Below are 26,249 nucleotides of genomic sequence, written 5' to 3' on the forward strand. Positions count from 1 at the left end.
ATATTTTGTATATAATTATTATATATATATTATTAACAAATAATTAATTATTGAAAAAGGAGTGATTTGATTAAAAAGAAGAAAAGGCAATTAAGGAGATAGGCTATGCAAGCGCATCATTGCGCTGCAAAGTGAAATTGAAATTGGGGGAGAAATGTTCTCCTCCTTTGCTGTCAATGCATTATATATATATATATATAAAAAATATATTATGATATATTATTAATATGAAAAAGGTAGAAGTCCCATCCCCTCTCTCATTTGTGTGATTTCCAGTGCCTTCCGTCTTCTTCCTCCTTTGTTCTGTCCGTCCAAAACATGCAACAACCTCTCCTTCTTGATTAATCTCTCTTTCTCTCTCGACCCTCTCGCATACAAACATATATATATATATATATATAAATTAAGGGAGATAGTGAAAGGAGATGAAGTGCGTCAGACAGCTTGTTCTTCTCCCCCCATTTTGCTGCTGTTTGATTATGCATGTATATGCGATATATAATATATTTTGCATTAGAAAACTTTTTATCGATTGCCGAAAATGCATTTTCGGTAATTTTTTTTTAATTTTCAAAATGCCCCTAGGATGTTTTGCAAATTATAGAAACAACCCAAAAAATGTTTTGGGCCATCTCTGTCGTTTTTTAAAATGGGAAACAGTTTGAAAATGCCCAAATGGCGTCTCCGAGCCGTTTTCGTGCTTTATAGCACAATACTCCCACCTCTGCCTATAGTGTCTCCCACGACATCATGCCCCGAATCCTCTTGGGAGACACCAAGGAGCCTCTGTGAGGTTTTCCTCCCATTATTATAAGCCTGCCAAGGATTTTTCCCCCACTATTACGTTGGCCCTCAAGGAAAAAACTTACCTTCCCATCTCGCTTCTTGAGAGTTCCCCAGCCTTACTAGCTAGAACCTGTCAAGGAAAGTGGGAAAGACTGGGAGACATGCCTTTCACCCATGCTCTTCCTAAGCTGGAACTTGATGATGAGAGGCCATAACTCCTTAATCATGTCGGTTCTTAAGGGAGAATGTGCCCTAAATCCATTCAAAAGTAGAATGACTTCTTCCTCGAGATGCTTGGGTCGGTTGGCTTCGCAAGCATGCTGTATCCCAACTTGAGTATATCACAGGACAAAGGTGTAACATCCCGTATCGAGCGATAAGAAGGACCAGAACAACTTACCCTGATGGACCTACGCAAACTTCCCGGGGGGTCACCCATCCTTGGATTACCCTAGATTAAGCTCGCTTAACTTGGCAGTTCTTTGCCAACATTCAACCCAAAAGGTATCCAGTTGGTGTTGTTTCCTTCCTTACTTATCCTCGATATATACTACTCTTCTCTAGACTCTTGGGGTATTACATTCTCCCCCCTTGAGCACATGACGTCCTCGTCATGCGACCTTACAACTGGTCCCAGATCTCCCCCCTTGCACGGCTGATGTATGATTCACCTAAGGTTCCTACACGCACCCCCCTCAAGGACTCAGCGTCCTAGCTAAGGTTTGCCCCACCACCGCGCTCAGAGACTCGGGGGTCGGCTCTGATATCACCTGTAACATCCCGTATTGAGCGATAAGAAGGACCGGAACAACTTACCCTGATGGACCTATGCGAACTTCCTAGGGAGGTCACCCATCCTTGGATTACCCCAGGTCAAGCACGCTTAACTTGGGAGTTCTTTGCCAATATTCAGGCCAAAAGGTATCCAGCTGGTGTTATTTCCTTCCTTACTTATCCTCGATATATACTACTCTTCTCTAGGCTTTTGGGGTATTACAAAAGGGGTGCCTTCTTGTTCGTCAGTAGATGAAGCAAGAATTGGTAAGCTGCGCGAAGTGTTGACGAAAGGATTTTAATATTAGTACTTTCTACAACAACATATTTCTACAACCACTTCTATTTCTTTATCATTGTATCTGCCCCTTTTGCTAGAAGATTTTTGGCGTTTATCATGAGTCTTCTCAAACCCTGCGCAAGCGGGACAATGCGATCAGCTGTGATGAGAGTTTCTCATATCCTTTGCCATAAATGCTTCAAAGGTAAATGGTCAGTTGTGCTGCCAACAACATTATGTTGATCGCTTCACAAACTCTATTCTCAAAAAGGTTCAAGACAATTTACTTGAAGTTATGAGAATCCTTGAGAGTTGGTGGATCAAGAAGTTGCAAATCTGCAATAAAAGTAGATGGGAGGGAGGGGAGGTGTGCGTGCGTGCTTGGCTTCTACTTCCTCTCTGCTCTCTGTTCTCTCTTGCTTCTGCTTTTGATTAATATCAGATACGTGAGCATCATGCTTAATAAAATTCATAGAGTCCAGTGAGACACACATGTGCTAGTGAATCAAGTTCCTCATACTAGCATGAGACAAGGACTACGACATGTCATCGGGTAGCTAGCTAGGTGTGGATAGACTAGGCCAACCACAACTTGGTTATGAAATTAATACCACAACTTGGTTAAATATCTAAGTTATATATGGTGTGTGTATTTATATATTTCGCTACATATCTCTGATGTGCAAATTTTTTTAAATTTACCTACACTGCCATATATGTATTCCAACAGGTGCCATGTGGGAAAAGATTGCGCAAGAAACCTATGAGCTGTACGAAATGCTTGGAGTTAATTCTCTGCAAAAGAGTGTTAGAGGTAAGTCTAGAGGTATTTATGAAATTAATACTAACACTGTGTTGGCTATGCAGGTATCGGAATTGACCAAGCATATGAAAACGATGTGGACAATGATGATGAGTCAAAGGCAACCTGCTTCTATTAAGGTATGTGCCATTTGTGGAATTCATGGTCATGTTACTAATGCTTGCCCTTCGAGTGAAAACTTTCCAGAATTTGTGGAGCAAGCCAATATGATGAATTCTCATAACCTGCCGGTTAGGAATGATCTGTTTTCAAATACTTACAATCCGGGTTGGCGAAATCATCCTAATTGGAGGTCCCAGTGGTGACAGTTCGTCTTTCCAACTGAGGATGCAATCATTAGAGGATACTTTGCAAAACTTCATTCAACTTTGTCAAAGTAATCAACAAAGAACTGAACAGCAATTTCAACAGCATGAAGCTTCGTTGCGAAAATTGGAGGTCCCAGTGGTGACAAATTGCTGAAGCTATGCAAGGACATGTTTCTGGAAAATTTCCAAGCCAACCTAAGCAAGCTAAAGAAATTACAGTACTCAGAAGTGGTAAGGTCCTTGACAATAAAATTAATTCTGAGTCCAACCTAAGCAAGGTAAAGCAATTACAGTACTCAGAAGTGGTAAGGTACTTAACAATAAAATTAATTCTGAATCTATCGAGACTTTGATCACTCCTGCAGGTGAGGCAAGCGCAAATGGGAAGGAACAAGAGAAGGCCCCAACTGAAGGTGAAACACATACCACTGAAGGACAGATTGAGCCTGATAAACCCGAATTTCCCTGTGGGACATCAACTTTGCACTAGTCGGAGAAGCCCCATGTTCCATCTGTTCCATTTCCAAGCCGAACCAAGAAAGGCAAATTAGACAATCATTTTCTGAAATATATGATATTTTATCCAAAGTTAATCTGAACTTACCTTTGCTTGATATGATTAAGAAAATGCCAGCTTATGTAAAGTTTTTGAAGGATTTGAACACCTGAAAGCATAAATATGAGCTGCATGAGAAGATAATGGTTTTAGAGGCGATAAGTGCAGTGCTTCAAAGGCAATTGCAGCCCAAGTTCAAAGATCCTGGGAGCTTCAATATAAACATTACGGTGGGGGATTCAAGGAAAGAAAGGACTGTGTTGGACTTCAGCACAAGCATCAATTTGATGCCTTATTCAGTTTACTTGCAACTGGGTTTGGGGGAATTAGAACCTACTAAAATGTCTCTACAACTTGCTGATCGTTCAATTAAATATCCTAAGGGCATTGTGGAGGATATTTTAGTTCAATTAAACACATCCTGTTGATTTTGTGGTTTTAGATATGGAGAAGCAATCAAATCACGAGCATGAGCTGCCCATTCTGCTTGGACATCCATTCATGGCTACGGCTAAGACAATAATCGATGTCCAGAAGGGCAAATTAACCGTGACGGTCTTAGATGAAACTGTGGAATTTTCTGTTTTTAAATCTTTAACTACTCTACCAGTAGATTCAAATGACTGTTTTTCAGTTGAGGTTTTGGAATCAGTTATTTACTCCATTTTTTTTCAGGATAAGACGAAGGACAAATTAGGGCTAGCCTTGACCGCAGAAGAGTATAAAAGGGATGATAAGGAGGTGATATGGATTTCACAGTAGCCTTGGATGGTGCAGTACCTACCGCAAGTTCCGGAAATTTCGCCCAGTGAGTCATTCGGCTCTTCCATTATATCTCCACCTAAGCCTAAGCCTAAGCCTAAGCTTAAGCTTGGAATTATTACTCTTGTATAGTCTTTCATCGCTCATGCATTTAATTTTGACAAAAGAGAAAAATCGCAAGTGAAAGTTTTATTTCACTGTGTAAGACAAGAAATCAAACCCATGATTTACTAGTGCGAATCCTAACTTATCGTATCTCAATCACTTAGTCTGTGTCAACATATCCCTACCTAAACTTGAGTTAAAAACAATTACCTTCCACCCTTAAATATGCTTTCCTTTGGGAAAATCAAACTCTCCCTGTCATCATTGCGGCTCACCTTAACCCAAATTCAATTACATAAAATACATTTAAAAATTTAATAATTAACATTAATTATCTACATAACAATGATCTAACTTAATAATAATAATTAACATTGGTGATAATATTATTAAATCCAAAATTTTAATGTCAAATCTCTTCAACTTCAATTAATTTCCAACTAATGTGGGGACTAGTATAATCTTAGAAGAAAGAAGAAACTAATTAAGATACTCATGATTGATGACAATTCAATTAAACCATCTTCACGTAGGCTTCAAATCCTGAAACATGGCATCCCACCTAAATAACTCTTCAACCCCGTTGGACGAATTCGTCTTGTCATCGTCGTCGTCGTTGTCCCCATCGTTACAGCGTCGGCGAACCACCAGCGGACCAGAAAAGCCACCGCCGGGGAGCAATAGCCGCCCCTTCTTCTTCAACAATGCAGCTCCCTTCCGCCTGGAGCCGCTGCCGTGGCTGGGTACAAGGACCAGAAAGCACTTGGAAAGGCAGCGCCTAGCTCGCCGGACTGCGAGAGCAAGCCTCGAAATATTACTAGGACGAGGCGGCCGAGCTGGTGAGCGGACGGGTGTTGCGGCGGCGGCGAGCTTGAGAATCTCGAGGCGGTGCTTGGCAATGGAGACGCCGATGCTCTGGAGAAAGTCGTGGTTGAAGTAGGCAATGTCGTCTTCTTCAAGCTCGTTGTTGTACAAGGCCAACCCGTATTGGTAGACCTTGCAAGGGTGGAGCCTGCTTTCCGATAGCCATGAGAACCAGTCCATAAGGGGCTTCTGTGGTTCTTCATTGCCAAAACCCACGGTTCCATTTTATAGTCGACAATTGCACGATGATTTGGAGAAATGCGGTTTATAATTATAATATTTCTCATAGCCGAGCGATTGTGCTTTTATTCACGAAAATTGTTAATCGTACAAATAATTAAGTTTATGAGAAAATAATTAAAAATGTCAAATGATAAAAATATCCGCATCCAATTTACCGATGTTGTCTTTGGATGAAGCCTGATTAGGCTAAGCCCGGTCAGGCTTCATCCCATGATGAAGACCATGCTCGAGCTTTTTCGTTTGCGTTTATTATTGGATGAAGTTTGATTCAGTCATTGACTCTGTGATCTTGTCAGTACATATAGTACGAATAATTATTTGTAATTTTTTTAATGCCCATTAACTCTAACTCTGTTGAGGTTGCAAAGTGAAAAATAAATTACAACTATCAAATAATACCCAAAGAACTTTTATTTGCACAAGTCACTTCTATAGTTCTAATATAAAATAAGGTAAGGATAATATTTACTTAAATAAGAATATTTAATATTTTAGGATAATAAAAAAATTAAAATTTCATATAATACAACACGTTGTTATATGATTTAGTCATAAATGTTTGATTTTACATTTATAACCCAAAGCCCTCTCTTCTAATAAACAATTGTAAGCTACCTCCAAATTATTTTCTCTTCTTTAAAGAATTCCTATTTATTATTTTTTCTAATCAAATGAATTCTTCTCGCCGGCATTTGAATGTTATAAATTAATAATATACGAAAAGGTTGACTCAAATTTAAAATTAAAATAAATAAGGTTGGAAAATATAAAACCAATTTTTCCAACTTAGTTGATAATATATTTTGACATTGACTATTTTAATTTCACATTGCACTTATTTGAATTTGATTAAAATTAAAATTCTTAATTTGACCGTGATTATGATTTTAAATTTAATTATGATTAAAATATTATCAAATTTGATTTTGAATGAAATTTATCTCATTTGAAGAAATATTTTTATGAATTATCTTCTGATCAAAATAGAATTTCATATATACATCTATACATGATTTTAGGTTTATAAGCTGATGGCCAATATCTTGAAATTAGTTACAATTATATCACTATTATTGTACCAATTTCATCATAATAGTATTTTATTCTCTCTGCATGTGATTTTTTCCAATTTAGATTTTCTACATAAAATTTTATATTCGTGTGCGTGGTTAATGGTTTGATCGTGATTTGTTTTCAATCCAATTGAGTAATAGTTTTGAACACCTTTAACAACTTTTTATTTATATACATTTTATTAAGAAACATTTAAAATATTTTATAACTCAAATTACAAAAAACAAATACAATTTGAACTGAAGGTTGTTTTATTTGTATATTTTTTATGAGAAAGTCAAGAAAATACCAAATATATGAGTTTTGGTTGACTTGATGTATCTAATACATCCATTCAGCCAATACATGCAAGCTTCTACCATGTTTAGAATTAGGATTTTAAAAATTAAAATAAAATAAACTTTTATGTATATATAAACTTGCTTTTATACAAGTCAGATCTTTGGTCCATTTTTTTTTTAAAATTTTTTTTAGTTGAAAAACCCTTACTTATGCAAGCTTAAATAAGGGGTTAGACATGAATTAGGAGTTTTCAAAAACGTCCAATGCACCTATCTCGCCCAACTAGAATGTGATATTCTGACCTCATCTAATTCCTCTTTCGATAGAAATAATATTTGAAAAGTATAAAGCTGAATTTGATTGACATTACAAAGAATGAAAAAAATCTCTCTAAAATTAATACTCTTGATGTACTAGGAGCGGTGTCTCATCATATTGGATGCAAAAGACAACCTAATAAAATTAAATTTATTCAAATATAATGAGACAGACATCTTAAATATATACGACGGAGACTATTCAAAACTCTACAATTAGCCTAGAAGTCTTACAATTCCAAACTTAGATATCACATAAATCGATCCTCTCAAACTTAGATATCAAGAACATAAAAATTTGACATTTTTATTGATCTTTTGTATTGATATTTGATATTTTGTATATTTATATTGATATTACACGTAATATAGAATATTAATATAAATTATAGATTGTGATCACGAGTGTTGAAATTGAGTCACTAAATAACATTTCTAATGCGACACCAAGGTAGATGGATAGTGGGTGACTTTCCCTTGAAAAGGGAAAGGGAGAATAAATAATGAAGGCATGGAAGGGAAATGATGATAGCAACCGCATCTTATGGAGACATACGCGCACACACACACACACAAAATATTCTTTTGTTGACTTTATGCTTTTTATTATCAAGAGTTGTAAAAATTGAATCACAAGTGAATGTGCACCACAAAGATCAAAGCCTCTCAATATTTATTCATTATTCTAAGCTAAGCTCCATCTAATTGACATTATATGTTTGGAACTTTTTCACAAGTCTAGAAGGGCATCTTCAAACAACACAATTTGATTTCAATTAACTCACATAATTAAGATGTATCATCTTTATATATCCATTATCCCCAAAGGGGAAAGTAGAAAGGAAAATTACAATTTTGAAATTGCAAATTAAATTCTTGGGCTCCTGAATTGTAGAAAATATATATTTTTATTAAATTATTAAATGAATGCTATGACTTCTCGATACATAAAATTTTAAAATATCTTTGAATATAAGATTAGAATAGAAAATTAAAAAAAAATATATATTTTCTTAGACTGAATGTAACCTTAATGTCAATAATATTTATGAAGACTCAGTGATATAAGGTTCACTTATTTAAATCAACTAAAATTAATGTATGAAACTAATCGAGTTTTACTAAAAAAAATAAAGAATAAAATTATCCCTAAAATTGAGTTGAAGTACACTGTATTTATAGACTACAAGTGCAACATAAAGTTAAATATGATAATAAAATCAAAATAAATCCAAAGTATAGATAAACTTGATCTAATAACAAAATAATCAAATAAAAGATCAAACATAAATTGAAAAATATAACTAAACTAATAAATTTGTTTACCATCTTAACACATTTAACTCTGACTAAATTTGGTGTTTTATTGGTCATGTATATATGGTTATTGAATTATATTACATGTCCATCACACTCAATGTGTCCTCCTAATGCCCCAACAATATTTCGCTAGGTTTTAATAACAACAATAGAAATGCTTTCACCCTTTAAATCAGAATCACCATAATAAAAAACCATACAAACTATTAAGAAAAAATATTTTAAGTTCAAAAGACTTTAACCGGCAACATTTTAACATATCATTAGAGGATCACCTGCATGGTTTTTGAGAACAATTCTTATTAAAAACAAGTCAAGCTTCCAAAGTGTTGACCCGACCAATTTGCACAAGGATGTTAATTAACATTAGAAACATACAAATGATAGTCTCAAATCTAATTATATACATCATTTTTAGACGATATATTTAAATATTTAGAAGATGACATGTAACATCCACCATTTTTTTCCTACAATTAATATATATATATATATATATCATTTTTTGGGGATGCGACACCAACATGGCTACCAAAAACTCATGGCGACCTCTTTCTTAGAAACCCCGGCCAAGGAATTCAAGGGGAAGCGTCAGAATAGTTGGCACCTGCCACAGTCTTAAAGAAAAACAACAACTGACGCACACATATCTGTTAATAAAGCTTTATTAACGTCACCCACATTATTCATTATATTCGTATACATGTACCAAGTAACACAGAAGCTAGCCTATAATATCTATAGCAAGAAGACACCACCAGGATTGTATGGTCGGGACTGCTCTGTGATACTTTACTCTTAAGATTTAAACGAGTTTTGATAATGACATAATGCTATGAAAATCAATCTTAAAATCTAAATGAATAAGTTTGAGTATTTAAATTCAATATCACAATTTTCATCTTGCATGTTGAGTATTTGATTTTCAAAATCAATATCATTTTGATAATCTTAACTTTCTTTCAAAAGAAACAAAGTTAGGAGATGTTAAGTATTCAGTTTTTCTAAAGAGAATAGTCGACTATGTATTTGTGTTCTGTCGACTATGTGCCTTGCATCTATCGACTATGCCTAAGCATATTTTGACTATGTTTTGTTCTGTCAACTATTGTGTTGATTCTGTCGACTGCAAAAATTATTCTATCGACTATTTGTGTGTATGATGTTAGAAATTTTCTTCATATTTTGGGTGTGTCAACTATATGAAGGTGTCTATCGACTATTAGTGGTTTTGGTTGGATATCTGTCGACTATGCCTACATGTCTGTCGACTATGTCTTAGTTTTACTCAAAAATATAGTCGACTAACCTCTTTGATCTATTGACAGTTTGTTTCACAGAAAATTGTAATAGCTGGTTTTTGGCGCATTAAATGCTCGCTCAACTACACAACGGTCGGATTTTTGTATTTATCTACCATCATCTATAAATAGGTGTTGAAAGAATTGTTGAAGGCTGCTGAACATATTGAATATCTTTAACTACCGAGCACTCTGAGCTTTAAATTTTATTCTCTCTGTAACTTTCTTTTTGAGGCTTTGTATCTACACTGTTTCATTCATCTTAAGCCTATATTTTTTAGTTGGAGAGAACCTATAACTAAGAATTTCACTTTTAGATTATGTTATTTATTCTTTTTGTATTTTACCTAGTGTAAGTTAGAGGGCCCATTCGAGTGAGAGGTTTGTAAATTTTCTAGTCACGGACTAGAGGACCTATTTAGTTTGAGTAGGGGGTTGATAATAGATTTATTTCAAAATTCTTAGTGGGAATCTAAGGTAGTGGACTAGGCTTAGAAAGCTGAACCACTATAAATCATCGTCTTTTGTGTGTGCATTCTCTATATCTCTATATTCCTTACTTAATTTGGATATTTAATCTTTCATTAAAATAGATTTTATATTTGTATTCTCAAAACGAGATTATCTTTTTACAGTTGATACCTCATCATGTCATTTCAAGGTCTTGAGGTTTAACAAAGTCATGGTCTTCACAGATGTCATCTTTGTTTGTCAATTTTGTTTTTCTTTGGAAAAAAGAATTATTTTTATACCAATTCATCCCCCCTCTTGGTCTGTGCCATGGCATTTCAATTCTATCACTCTGTACACATCTAACCCTCGCCTGGAGTACCGCCTACCCCGTCCATGCTTGGCACCCTGCTCTTACCTGGAATGACACAAGCAAAAAATGAGCCACAAGGCTCGCAAGCATAATTGTATGTAGGTAACAGGTTAAGAATGGAACTTTCCCATACCACATGCATTCCATGTCAATGCAGTAACACACCATGTTATGTTCAATACGTGCATTAACCCTAATTGCATAAACATAAAGTAAATTGCACATAGAGGGTCCTTGGGGCCCACATAAGATACACGTACTGGTGCCTAAGTTCCACATACAAACTTGCGAGCAACCCAATAAAGGCTATCATATCATCATTCCTGACCCGTCTTTTCCTAACCTTTGTCGGCTTTTCCTGACATTCATAACATATCATCATAACATGTCGCTACCAGGGACCCATTCCACGGTCTTACGTTGTGGGCCTAACCCACCTCTCATAACCACTCATCCTTACCATACAATGCAACACATAGGAAATGCAGTGGCATCTGTAGCATAAACGTGATTTCAAGGCCCCTATACACCGAGCATCAGGCCATGCTACGCCCACATAAGAACACACATATGCGAAGTTCTCTAAATGCAAATGCTCTCCTAGAGTATCCAAACTGCCTCTTAGGCCGACCGGGTTATACTAATGCTTACACATCCCATCACACACAAAGTATGTCTCTCCTAATGAATGCAATCCAAACCTCATGCATCACACAATATCATGATATGCACAAGTCAAGATGGGAATCCGGTAGTATTAGCTCTTCTGGCCCGTCTCCCCACTTATCGTAACAGCTGATAACTAACGTCCATACATCCAGCCATCGGCTACCACAACCCACAGTCGACAGTTAGTGGCTTTGTACCCCATACCCTTTAATATCTATAGCCATCATGTAACAACCTATTAAAGGGTCTAGAAATTATTTAATTCCCTATTTAATTAGTGTTTAAGAGATTTTGCCAAATAATTATTTAATGTGAAAATTTAGAGATTTTGAAGGAAAAGAATAGCATTTAATTCTATTTAATTTTGGACTTAAAAAAATTTGCCAAGGTGGTAATCTAGTAATTTTTAATTGAGAGAATAGTATTTAAATAGCATTTAATTCTAGTTATTTATTGTGGAAATTAAATGCTAGGACATGGAGGTCATTTAAAAATTTGTTATTAGAATTTAATTATTAAGTAAAGTTATTATGATTAAGGGATTAAGATGATCCATAAGTGAGATGGTTTTGGTTTAAAGTCTCCTAGTTATATTAGGAAAAGGAATCCAAGTTATAAAGGGAGTGGGATTTAGGGTTTTTATACCTATATATATAGCCCATTAGCTTAGTTCTTCTTCACGCCGTGAAGAACATAAAGATTAAGGAGGAGAAAGAGAAGTCTTGCAGTGTCTTGGCATAGTGGATTTTCATTGAAAGCGTCGATCCGATCGATCATAAGGTAAGTATCTTCTTTGTAATCCCTTCCATTATAGATTTATAGTAGTTTCGTTCAGTTTGATCAAGAGCCCTTCGTTGGTTCTCAGATTTTTAGTAGCTAGAATATGTGTGTATATATATACATGAGCAGTGAGTTTATATCAATTATGCATGATTTCTTTATAGCGATTCAAGTAAATATCATCATTGAATTATCCCTAAAGTTGTTTCATATCAGTTGGGACTTGTTCTCCCAAGTTTTAATTTGGAATGGTGTAATTTTGTTAAGTTTGTTCAAAATCAGGGTCTCTGTGTTCGTTCATGTTCGTCAAAAATAGTTGCAGACATCTGGATGCGTCCCTTCATATCCGAATGGATTTTTCAAACCATGTGAGTAACATTCGGATGAGCTAGAGGCTATCCGGATGAGTCAAAAAGTTTTATGTGAGTGACATTCGGATGGCCAATGTGCATATCCGGATGGCTTGTTCAGTTATGAGAGTGACATCCGAAAGGTTTTAGTTATATCCGGATGCTTTGTTTTCGTATCTGGATGTGTCAGTATTAATTTGTGAGTGATATCTGGATACATCGTGTCGTATCCGAATGTGTCTATTATAAGTGATATTCGGATTCATTGAGTCGTACCCAGATGTGTTTAGTGCGAAATCTGGATGCCTTCCTCATACATCTGGATTAGTCAAAGGATATCCGGATTCCTCGTTTCACATTCGGATTAGTCTTATAAAGCTTGTGAGTAATATCCAGATACCTCAAGTCGTATCCGGATGCGTCCAGTGCTTGTTAAGAGTCATATCCGGATCTATTGATTCATATCCAGATGAGTTCCAGTTCTTTGCATATGATATCCGGATGGTTCTTCGCACATCTGGATAGCTCATATCCGGATGCCCTTTCTTTTATCCGGATAGGTCTAGTATATCCGGATGCTTCATTTCGTATTCGGATGCCTCTCTCCAAAGTTGAATTTTTCATTCGAATAGTCTCCAGTTATATCCGAGTGCATTAGTGAGATATTCAGATAACCATAATCATATCCGGATGTCCTAGTTTCTATCCGAATATTTTCCATCATATCCGAACAACTTCTTATTTGAGCATCAGTGTATCTGGATGAGCCTTCTTCATATCCGGATGGCTTTTCCAGAAATCCAATTAAACTTCCAGTACAATTTAATTCAAATAAAAATATTCAATACTTCCAAATATTGAATTTATATGCTAGAATATAACAAGTAAATCATACCCATACCATGATACATAATACATTGAATCTTTGTATTCCAATACATTAAGGATTAGATTGCATGTCTAGCATTTATTTTGACATGATCAGCATTATTTTGTGAGATTATATGCATACATCCTGATATGAGCATTAAGCATGACTTTATATGGAGCACTACATATCGTGTGTCAAGCATATATATGAGCATAGCATTGTATTATGCGCGCTAGGCGGCTTGTCTGCGGGGATCCCATCATTTTCAGTTTCAGTTGTGTGTTGCACGCCTGGTGATGACCAGGGGGCTAGGGGCATATTGCCCACAGTATGTGCTTACAGTTTTTATGTATGCACGATTCATATCAGACAGGTATGTATTATTAGATTATGTGGGTTTTGATCGGGGCTGTCGAACACCGATAGATTAGATGAATGATGATTCGGATTTGCAATAGGGGTGCAACCCAAAGTCGTCTCCCAACGAACCTCAAACGGATCTGTCAAAACAAGGCTAAACGGGGGGGGGGGGATTTTTGATGAAAAATAGAAAACAAAATAAGCAAGAACACAATAAATCGAGATGCAATCAGTTGCAAACCAACCTTCTATCCCAGTTTTCACCGCCTTCTCAATAAACAATTTGTTTAGTTTTAATCCTCAAATCGAAAATCAGAAAAATCCTTTAACAACCGCCAAAGATTGGAAAGAAAACCAATAAACAGATTTCAGAAACCTCTTAGTTCAATCTATCAGTTTTGATTCCCCTTATTGCACAGATTCGAGACTGATTGAAATACCATCCAAACAGGTTGTTCTTGCTTCCAGTTAAAGCCTCAACCGAGCACAAAAACCTTGGATTCTCAAACAAAGACAATGCATGCATTCATCCAACCGGTATCAACACATACACAGATTTAAGAGAGAACAGAAACAAGAGAACAATAAAGTTAAAACTAAAAAATAGATTTCCATTAAAACCAAAGACTCAAACCGGGAACAAGGATGGTATTGCAACTGATTACAGAATCCTTAGCCTTCCATCTTGACAAGAACAATGGGGAGAAGGAAAGTTGGCTACTGTTCACGCCCTTCAAAAGAATACTCCTTTTTTTTTGGCCTCTTAAGGTGCTTAAGTAGAGCTTAAGGAGGAAACCCTAGGTTACTGCAACTTCACAGCCGATTTTGGATAGGTTAACGTGCGTTATGGGCTTCGTCCTCTTCATAATAATTGTAGATCAGGAAGATTAGATGAATTTGGGCTTTTGAATCACTTGATTTGGATATCGGACGCCCAAGATATGGCCTTTTAAAGAATCCACATCTGTGCAGCTTTCCTAATTTGACCCAACTTCCTAGCCCCGACTTTGAAGTGCTGTTTGAAGGCCCAAACGAACTCGGATTTGGACAAACCATACCATTCCAGAAAGACCAAGAAGTCCTCTACAGTATCTCTGAAGACATCATTTTCATTCTGGAATTTTATCTTGGCCAAAATACTGAAGGAAGTGAAGGAGGTTAAATCTGCTAAAATTGCCCTTACTTCTCTATCTCCAATTTCCAAGATATCTCATTGCCATCAAGACGTCTCATGCCCCATCTCATGCTCCCATAGCCATAAACCTGGAAAAATAAAGTAAAATAGTGTGAAGCCCAATTCCTATAAAATAAAATGAAATAAAATCAAGATGAATAAAATGACACAATTAATGTGCAAAAAGACTAAATATGAGGGCTAAATAATATGAAAATATGTGCTCTATCAAATTCCCCCACTCTTGGACTTTTGCACTCCTGGGCAAAACACTAAACACTAACATTCACTCTTTCAAACAAAAAGGATGCAAAGAATGCAAAATGAGAGGCATGGCAAGTTTTATAGGAATTCAACACTTCAAAGATCATCTTTCTTACACTTCCCAAACAAACAAGTAGCATGACAATTTTACTTGGCAAGGCGAGTCAAAATAAGCAGACCCTCATAGAATAAGAACATGCTTTCAAGTTCCTCAAATGCTATGCCCAACTCCACCTAATCATAATTCCACTACCAGATATGTTCATCTTCTAAATCTCCACTCTCAGTGCTTTATGCATGCAAATCAAAAGGACTTTTATTCATGGCTCAAACATGGTAAGGTGAAAGGGATAGGAAGATAACAATGAAAAGTAAATTTTAGGAAGAAAGAAAACATTCAAGACAATCCCAAGATCAATGAAGAACTATTAAGCAAGCAAAAAAAATAGAACCCTTTTTTTTTTCTTTTTTCCTTTTTTTTTTTTCGCATGGTGGGTGCGTTTTACGCTCCATCCCACCTTGGTGAGTGCGTTTTACGCTCCATCTCAGCTTGGCCTTTGGCCTTTCTATCTATTTTTTTTTTCTTCTTTTGATTCCAAAGGACTTGCTTAAATTTTTTTTTTTTTTTTAATCAGGGGATGCAATGAATGTTCTTCAACCTAAAGAAGGGAAAAGATCACTTTTTTTTTTTTTTTTTGGTATTACGAGTAAAATGAAAGAATGCCTTAATCATCTTTTCACATGCATGAGCATTGATAGCTTCAATAAAGATTCAAAACAAGCTCTGGAGTGATACCCATAATTAGTGGATGCAGGCATAGCATAAGAAAGGACAAGAACATGCACAAATATCCCCACAAAGGCTACCTCAATCAACTCACCAAGCCAAACTCATTTCCAATTTACTTGAAAGCCCAAAAAGATAAGATCAACTTTCTAATCATGCTAAATTCTTTCAAACTCAATTTGCCTCATTTTGCCATTTTTTTATTATTTTATTATTATTATTTTTTTATAAATTCAATTTTCTAAAACTCCTCCCCCCACACTTAAACATTACATTGTCCTCAATGTAAGCATGCAGCAAGAATCAGGTATAGGACAAGTAAATAATAAAAAAAAAATAAGGAGAGAGGAATAGCCTGATTTTGTCAATTGTAGGCGGCGTTGAGGAGATGCAGCTCCTCCATAGTATGCTCCTGAAAGCTCTCGTAGAATGGCTTAAGCCGCTGCCCGTTGACTGTGAATCGCCTTGCGGTTGACTCATCCATAAGCTCAACTGCACCATAAGGAAAAACATGAGTAACCACAAAAGGACCAATCCAACGAGAACGCAACTTACCTGGCATTAGTTTTAGACGGGAGTTGTATAGGAGGACTTTCTGGCCAACTTCGAACTCTTTCTTGTTGATGAATTTGTCATGAGCAGCCTTAGTTTTTTCCTTGTAAATTTTGGAGTTCTCGTATGCTTCCAATCTCAATTCCTCAAGCTCTTGCAATTGAAGCTTTCGTTGGGAACCAGCCTCTGTCATATCCATGTTGCATTGCTTTACCGCCCAATAGGCCTTATGCTCGATCTCTACCGACAGATGACATGCTTTTCCAAAGACCAGTCGATATGGGGACATGCCAATAGGAGTCTTGTAGGCCGTGCGGTAGGCCCAAAGTGCATCTTCCAACCTTTTGCTCCAGTCTTTCCTGTTGGGCTGGACTGTCTTCTCTAGAATATGCTTGATCTCTCTGTTTGAAACCTTAGCCTGCCCATTGGTCTGCGGATGGTAGGGCGTCGCCACTTTATGTAAAACTCCATACTTTTGGAGCATGGATTGCATCGTTCTGTTACAGAAGTGGGATCCTTGATCACTGATGATGGCCTTGGGAATGCCAAACCTGCAGAAAATATGAGATCTAACAAAATCTGCAACCACAGAAGAATCATCAGTCCTGGTGGCTTTAGCTTCCACCCATTTCGAAACATAATCCACAGCCAAAAGAATGTACACAAAACCAAAGGAGACAGGAAAAGGACCCATGAAATCAATGCCCCAAACATCAAAGATCTCACAAAATAGTAAGGGTTGCTGAGGCATTTCATTCCTACGTGATATTGATCCTGTGTGCTGGCAACGTGTGCAATTCTTACAAAATGTATGAGCATCTCGAAAAAGGGATGGCCAATATAAACCTGAGTCTAGGACCTTTCTAGCTGTGCGTTGAGGACCAAAGTGACCACCACATGCAAGTGAATGACAGAAATGCAAGACTGAAGCAAACTCAATATCGGGCACACATCTCCTAAGGACTTGGTCACTACACATGCTCCATAGATATGATCATCCCATACATAGTACTTGGCCTGACTTTTAAATTTACTTAGCTGATCTCTCTTAAGATGGGCAGGGATATCAGATGCAGCTAGAAAATTAACAATGTCAGCATACTAGGGCTGAGTACCATGCAAGTGATAGAGTAACTCATCTGGGAAGTCATCTTTGATAGGCTGACAGTCCATGGTAGTGGCATCTGAAGAGGAAGGAAGCCTGCTCAAATGATCAGCCACAAGATTCTCAGCTCCACTCTTATCTTTGATCTCAACATTGAACTCTTGAAGCAGGAGCATCCACCGTATCAACCTGGGTTTGGCATCGTGCTTCTTCAAGAGATATTTCAAAGCTGCATGATCAGAAAACACGATAACATTAGAACCCAGGAGATAAGAGCGAAATTTATCTAAAGCAAACACAATGGCAAGAAGCTCCTTTTCAGTAGTGGTGTAGTTTGCTTGAGCGTTGTCCAGAGTGCGCGAGGCATAAGCAATGACGTGTGACTTCTTCTCCACTCGTTGTGAAAGGACGGCACCAACTGCATAATTGGAAGCATCACACATGAACTCGAATGGCAAATCCCAGTTGGGTGGCTGGATGATGGGTGGAGAAGTCAAGCGCCTCTTGAGCTCCTCAAAGGCCATCTTGCAAGACTCATCAAATTTGAATTCCACATCCTTCTGAAGCAGGTTGGACATTGGAAGGGCAATCTTGCTGAAGTCTTGGATGAATCTCCTGTAGAATCCTGCATGTCCAAGGAAAGAACGTACCTCCCGCACAGACGCGGGGTAAGGCAAAGAAGAAATGATATCGACCTTGGACTTATCAACCTCTATACCCCTCTTGGACACAACATGACCCAAAACAATCCCCTGCTCAACCATGAAATGACATTTTTCAAAATTTAGGACAAGATTCTTCTCAACACATCTCTCTAGGACTCTACCCAAACTGATTAGACACTCATCAAAGGAGGTCCCATAAACAGAAAAATCATCCATGAAAACTTCCATGCAATGCTCAAGTAAATCTGGAAATATACTCACCATGCATCGCTGGAACGTACCTGGGGCATTACATAGACCAAATGGCATCCTCCGGTATGCAAAAGTGCCAAAGGGGCAGGTGAAGGTGGTTTTCTCCTGATCCTCCGGTGCTATGCAAATCTGAAAATAACCAGAAAAACCATCAAGAAAGCAGTAATGGGACTTTCCAGCTAACCTCTCTAGCATCTGATCAATGAATGGGAGTGGGAAATGATCCTTCCTGGTAGCTTGGTTGAGCCTCCTATAGTCAATGCAGACTCTCCAGCTGTTCTGCACTCGCATGGGCACTAGCTCATTCCTCTCATTGGCTACCACTGTGAATTCTGTCTTCTTCGGAACTACCTGCACTGGACTCACCCACTTGCTATCAGAGATAGGATAAATAATGCCAGCTGAAAGTAGTTTACTTACCTCTTTCTTGACCACATCTAGAATGGTGGGATTGAGTCTCCTTTGGGGCTGTCTCACTGGTCGAGCTCCTTCCTCTAAATGAATCCTGTGCATGCATAAGGAAGGGGATATACCGGGAATGTCTGCAAGTGACCAACCTATGGCTCTCTTATGTTGCTTCAACAGATTCAACAACTTCTCCTCTTGGTCAGGCTGAAGGTTGTCGGCGATGATCACGGGTAGCTTGTCTCCATCCGCCAAGTAGGCGTACTTCAGATTCTCGGGCAGGGGCTTACACTCCAAGGTGGGTGGCTGTTGAATTGAAGGCACCAGTCTGTTTATGTTGCCACCTACCTGCACTACATTCTCAACAACAGAAACTTCCTCTATGGGAGGCACATGAGAATCGGATATAGTATGAGAAGGTGCACTCTCAACAATACTCAAAAACTCATCTATTTCAGAACAAACACTACACTTACTGAGTCCGTCATGACACTGAGGGCAATGCATATCATCAGGAAAATTATGGATGGTGGGGAATTCAGACTCAAGATTATACAACTCAACACATGCTTTCTCCACCATTAAGTCAATAAAGTTAACATGCAAGGCAGAATGATCTTCTAAGGGATACTTCATGGCATCAATGATATTGAATTGAATGGTGTTACCAGCGAACTCCATAGATAAAGTACCCTCATGCACATTAATTATTGTCCTTGCAGTTTTCAAGAAGGGTCTACCTAGAATAAGTGGTGCGTGTTCGGGTGTGTGATCATCCTCCATATTCAAAACATAGAAGTCACCAGGGAATATGAAATCCTTTACCTTTACTAATACATCCTCTAATACTCCCTCAGGGTATGCTGTGCTCCTATTTGCCAACTGGACCACCACTCCTGTAGATGTCAATGTGCCTGCACCTGCCTGCAAAGAAGAATACACAGATTTAGGCATCACATTAATAGAGGCTCCTAAATCCAACATAGCATTATGAAATTGCAAATTTCCAATAGTGCAAGGAATGGTGAAAGTCCCTGGATCTTTGCATTTCTGAGGCATGGCAGGTTGAATCAATGCTGACACATTTCTTCCCAAGTTGATTTTTTTTCATTTCCTTTCAGTTTCCTTTTGTGGGTGCACAAGTCTTTGAGAAACTTGACATACTTGGGAATCTGTCTGATGGCCTCCAAGAGTGGTATGTTAACCTCAAATTTTTTGAAAGTTTCCATGATCTCCTTGTCCAACTCAGCTTCTGCCCTCTTTTTATTTTGAGTGGCTCGGTGAGGAAATGGCAGTGGATGGTTGTAAGAAGTCTCTCCTCTATCTTGATCAATGGTGGTGGGCTGCTTGTCCTTTTGAATGGGAGGAGGCTGATCTTCCTTTTGGCTTTCTTGTTGCTGCCCAAATTCTGGTTGTGGAGAGGGTGGGCTGCTTAACTCCTTGCCACTGCGGAGAATGATAGCACTTACATTGCCCCTTGGATTTGAAACTGGCTGTGAAGGCAACTGACCCGAACCTTGACTCTGTAGCTCACTGATGTTGGTTGCCAGCTGTCCAATCTGTGTCTCCAAATTTTGTATGGCAGTGTCGGTCCTTTGCTGAAACTGGAGATTGTTGGAAACGAGCTGCTTCAGGATATCTTCCAAGCTTGATTCGGATTTAGGTACTGGTTGCGGTTGCTGCATTGATTGACTTGGTCTTTGTGCATTGAATCTGTGCTGCTGAGGTTGTTGCTGCTGAGGTTGTTGCTGCTGTGGCTGGAATGGCTGGTTGGAAGGACCTCCATACCTCAAATTCGGATGATCTCTCCACCCTGGATTATAGGTGGCAGCATATGGATCATATCTGTGTTGCTGTGGCTGCTGATGCTGTGGCTGGAAGGGTCTTCCTAGAAAAATGCTAGCACAGGGTTCTGTATTCTCCTGCAGTTGAGGACATTGGTCAATACCATGGGAGGATAATGAACAAATACCACATACCTGCTGAGATTTGGACTCTCCTTTATCAAGGGCTAGTTGTCTGACCATGGAGGCCAATTCCTCCAGTTTGTTCTCTATCCTCTGTTGGTCATTGATGGCAGCAACACCAATCTCATTGGCCTGTCTCATGGGAGTGGCTGACCTGGTACCAAATTGTTGGGCATTCTGTGCCATCTTGGAGATTAGCTCTTGAGCAGCTGCTGGTGTCTTTTCAGAGAGGGCTCCTCCATTAGCTGCATCCACCAAATACCTATCCATTGGAATAAGACCTTCATAGAAGTATTGGACCAGCAGCTAGTCACTGATTTGATGGTGTGGACAACTAGAACAGAGTTTCTTGAATCGCTCCCAATACTCATGTAATGTCTCCCCATGATTCTGCCTTATGCCACAAATTTCTTTCCGAATGGCGGCTGTTCGGGATGCTGGAAAGAACTTCTCCAAAAAGATTCTTTTTAGCCCATCCCAACTTGTGATGGCAGCAGGTGGTAGGTAGTATAACCAATCCTTTGCAGCTCCATCCAATGAAAATGGGAAGGCCCTAAGTTTTATCTGCTCCTCATCAACTCCTTGTGGCCTCATTGTGGAGCAGACAACATGGAATTCCTTGAGGTGCTTGTGCAGATCTTCACCTGCAAGGCCATGAAACTTGGGAAGCAAATGGATTAGCCCAGATTTCAATTCAAAGGTTGCATCCAATTGGGGATATTGAATGCATAAAGACTGGTAGTGCACATCAGGGGCAGCCAATTCTCTAATGGTTCTACCATCCAAATGACCATGATTTACATTATTTCCATTCCGATTGTGTTCATTCCCATTACCCGCCATTGTGTTTAAGTCAGGGGTAGGTATAGAAACAGAAGGAATATCAGATGCAGTGGCAGAAGAGGCAGGAGGATTATCAGCTATCCGAAGCTCTAACTCTCTAGCCTTCCTTTGCTTCCTAAGGGTCCTTTCTATTTCAAGGTCTAGGTCAATTGGTATGTCCTTAGAGGACCTGGTCATGCACTAAAGATAAGCACAAAAACACACTCAAAATGACTCACAAAAAAAATAGCACACAAACTGGCCTATGCACACCAAAAACGCAAAACGTAAGGCACATAAAATCTATCAATCAAGAAGCCCTAAGATGATTTTTTTAAGCATTTTTTTTCACAAAATTTCACCACACCCACATTAAGGACCCTAAAAGGACCAAAACCAGCCACTGAAAATGACAAAAGTGGCCAAAAAGTGGTCCAAACGTTGGAATTTGGCAAAAAAAGGCTCTTGTCACAGAAAAGCAGTGAGTATTGCTCACCACACCCTCATTTCTTTGGACACCAAGTTTCAGCTCAATCGGAGAAAGTGGGAAGCAGTGAACAGTAACTGTCAAAATCATTTTTTTTTTTTTTATCAAATCAGCTCCTATTTTGCCTCAAAGACCACTCTAAATGCAAGAAAACATCAAGGGAGGCATAAAGACATGAAAGAACATCAAGTAAGGATGAGAAAGGAAGAGGATAGAACCGGTATCTTGTTCTCAATCCTTAAATTTTGCTATCTGTCATGGAGGCTGTCAAAACTGCTGAATAAGAGTTTTTTGTCTTGCACTTGCTGAGTTTTCTGTCAAAACTGCTGAATTTTGCTATCTCTTGCACTTGGATGCAGCTTGCTGGTCTCACTACAAAACAGAGAATAAGAGTTTTCTGTCAGCAGCTATTCCTGAAGGCATGTTCACTTCTTGATTTATGGCATAAACTTGGTACGTGGCGTTGTATCTAACAGTGTCGAGTATGGTTAACTCGCTTTGGACCGGTAGCCCGTAACCAGCTAGTTTCCAACCTATATACCAAGTAGCAACCACAATTTCTGCTATTAGATTATCAAAGAATATATATATATTTTTTTGAATCAGTCTTCTTTTGACAGAAACGAGATTGGTTCCCCGGCAACGGTGCCAAAATCTGATCGGGGCTGTCGAACACCAATAGATTAGATGAATGATGATTCGGATTTGCAATAGGGGTGCAACCCAAAGTCGTCTCCCAACGAACCTCAAACGGATATGTCAAAACAAGGCTAAACGGGGGGGGGGGGGGAAGTTTTGATGAAAAACAGAAAACAAAATAAGCAAGAACACAATAAATCGAGATGCAATCAGTTGCAAACCAACCTTCTATCCCAGTTTTCATCGCCTTCTCAATAAACAATTTGTTTAGTTTTAATCCTCAAATCGAAAATCAGAAAAATCCTTTAACAACCGCCAAAGATTGGAAAGAAAACCAATAAACAGATTTCAGAAACCTCTTAGTTCAATCTATAAGTTTTGATTCCCCTTATTGCACAGATTCGAGACTGATTGAAATACCATCCAAACAGGTTGTTCTTGCTTCCAGTTAAAGCCTCAACCGAGCACAAAAACCTTGGATTCTCAAACAAAGACAATGCATGCATTCATCCAACCGGTATCAACACATACATAGATTTAAGAGAGAACAGAAACAAGAGAACAATAAAGTTAAAACTGAAAAATAGATTTCCATTAAAACCAAAGACTCAAACCGGGAACAAGGATGGTATTGCAACTGATTACAGAATCCTTAGCCTTCCATCTTGACAAGAACAATGGGGAGAAGGAAAGTTGTCTACTGTTCACTCCCTTCAAAAGAATACTCCTTTTTTTTTTGGCCTCTTAAGGTGCTTAAGTAGAGCTTAAGGAGGAAACCCTAGGTTACTGCAACTTCACAGCCGATTTAGGATAGGTTAACGTGCGTTCTGGGCTTCGGCCTCTTCATAATAATTGTAGATCAGGAATATTATATGAATTTAGGCTTTTGAATCACTTGATTTGGATATCGGACGCCCAAGATATGGCCTTTTAAAGAATCAGCATCTGTGCAGCTTTCCTAATTTGACCCAACTTCCTAGCCCCGACTTTGAAGTGCTGTTTGAAGGCCCAAACGAACTCGGATTTGGACAAACCATACCATTCCAGAAAGCACAAGAAGTCCTATACAGTATCTCTGAAGACATCATCTTCATTCTGGAATTTTATCTTGGCCAAAATATTGAAGGAAGTGCAGGAGGTTAAATCTGCTAAAATTGCCCTTACTTCTCTATCTTCAATTTCCAAGATATCTCATTGCCATCAAGACGTCTCATGCCCCATCTCATGCTCCCATAGCCCTAAACCTGGAAAAATAAAGTAAAATAGTGTGAAGACCAATTCCTATAAAATAAAATGAAATAAAATTAAGATGAATAAAATGACACAACTAATGTGCAAAAAGACTAAATACGAGGGCTAAATAATATGAAAATATGTGCTCTATCAGGCTTATGAGCCAAAGTTGCATACCCATATTTAGTTTATAGTTTATGTGCATTACATTTTTATGAATGCAATCAGACAGTGATTATACAACAGTACAAGTTCAGTTAGTATTTCTTTTCAGTATCGATATTCTTCGATTCAGCTTTAGTTATTCTTTCCAGCTTATTACTTGCTAAGTTTTGTAGCTCACCTTGTACTCTTCCCCATTCCAGGTTCTAACGAGGGAGTACCAGTTGTGGGGCCTGGCAGCGTTGGTCAGTAGTGTGTGTACGTGGAGCCTCTCAAGATAAAAGATGTCTTGGATTAGTTAATGTCTTATTAGTTTAGGTTTGTTTTATATTTTAGTTGAGTGAGTGTCCCTTAGATAGAGTTTATGATTTTTAGTTTATGTTGACTCAGAGTTTTACTTCAGTTGACTGAGATATTCATTATGGTATCAGATTTCAGTTTATCAGATAGTTTATTTTATTTTCCCCGTAGCACCTCTTCTCGGGCAGTTCTAGGAGAGGGGGTATTACAGTATTGGTATCAGAGCAGTGTTTTGAGGAGTCTCCCGTATACATATAGGATGTTGGGTAGAGTTAGGACTCGTGTTTGTCAGTTAGATAAGTTGGCCCAATTTATAGTATTTTAACCCTAAGTGGTGATGCAGGAAGATGAGTAATAGATGTGGACGAACCCATACTCGCAGTCATGTTGCTTCTATTCTAGTTAAAGTTCCGTATCCATGCCAAGCACACTAGGAGAGTCTGGTAGTGATTTACGGCAAGGAATGGCCGAGATGCGAAGTTTGTTATTAGGATTGATGAGGGGGTAGATACGCTAGTTACTAATTAGGTAAGGGAACCACAAGTACCACAGGAAGCAGGGGCCAATGGAGTCGATCTGCTAGTTGTCCCAATAGTTCTAGTTGTGGAGACAGACACAAGGACTCAGCTATTAAAGGATTTCATGACCTTCTGACCATCAGCATTCCATGGAGGCACAGATGCAACAGCGGTTGAGAATTGGATGCTATCGATTGTACAGACGATCACCGAGTGTGACTCAGCACATTTTTATGCAGAGGTGATGCCGAGAAATGGTGGAAGATCACTCGCTAGAGGTTGGTAATCAAGAACCCACATGGGTCAAATTTCAGCAAGTATTCAATGACACTTATTGCCCAGCGTGGGTCAAGTACCAAAATTTTTTTGAGTTTGTTGAGTTGGTGTAAGGTACCAAGATAGTGGCACAATGAGAGGCAGAGTCTACAACCTTTACTAGATAGGCCTTAGAGTTGGTGTCCATTAAAACAAAGAAGGTTGCTAAATTTCAAAGAGGATTGTGTGTTGATATTTGCCACGTTTTTGGAGGAGCTTAGAGTGTGGATTATGCCATAGTAGTCCAGTAAGCATATGCTATCGAGAGAGATCGTAAGGTGTGGAAGACGGCACAAGCGGCCAAGAAGGGAGTAGTTACATGATAAGAAGCTATTGGGAGACCTAGAAATTCTTAATGTTAGGGATTTTGATTGATCCTTGGCATTGATGGGTTGTCATGACATTATGCAAGAGTTGACCGTCAATAGAAGATTATTGAATTTGATCTACCTAGATAGTCGATTAAGATATATAGAGGAGTCAAGCCTATGGTTACGATTCCTATGATCTCAGAGATGAAAGTAGAGAAGCTGATGCGTGATGGATGTGAAGCTTACCTAGCTTTTGTTACCTCATATGAGGGAAGCAAGAGGAAGTTGTTTGAGGTGCTAGTAGTACGAGATTTCTCAGTTGTTTTCCTTGATGAATTACCAGGATTACCTCCTCAGAGAGGAGAAAAGTTTACTATTGAGTTATTGCCTGGTACGCAGCCTATCTTTAAGGCTCCATATCTAATGGAACCTAATGAGCTAAAGGAGTTGAAAGCCCAGTTAGAAGAATTAATAGAGAAGGGTTTCATCCGACCCAGTTCATCCCTGTGGGGCACACCAGTATTATTTATGAGGAAGAAAAATGGAGCTTTAAGGTTGTGCATAAATGATTGCTAGTTGAATCAGATAACAGTGAAGAACAAGTATCCTTTACCTTGAATGGATGATTTATTAGACCAGTTGT

General features: G+C 38.4%; 1 protein-coding gene across 1 annotated transcript; it reads right to left on the reverse strand.

Moving 5' to 3' along the window:
- Positions 1–4,913: 4,913 nt before the first annotated feature.
- Positions 4,914–5,438, reverse strand: LOC127791052 (uncharacterized). Its single transcript, XM_052320789.1, has one exon. It carries the CDS (start codon positions 5,436–5,438, stop codon positions 4,920–4,922), a length of 519 nt encoding a protein of 172 aa, XP_052176749.1. The 3' UTR covers positions 4,914–4,919.
- Between the last annotated feature and the right edge of the window lie 20,811 nt (positions 5,439–26,249).

The sequence above is a fragment of the Diospyros lotus genome, chromosome 14, assembly GCF_014633365.1.
Source record: "Diospyros lotus cultivar Yz01 chromosome 14, ASM1463336v1, whole genome shotgun sequence".
Classification (NCBI taxonomy): Eukaryota; Viridiplantae; Streptophyta; class Magnoliopsida; order Ericales; family Ebenaceae; genus Diospyros; species Diospyros lotus.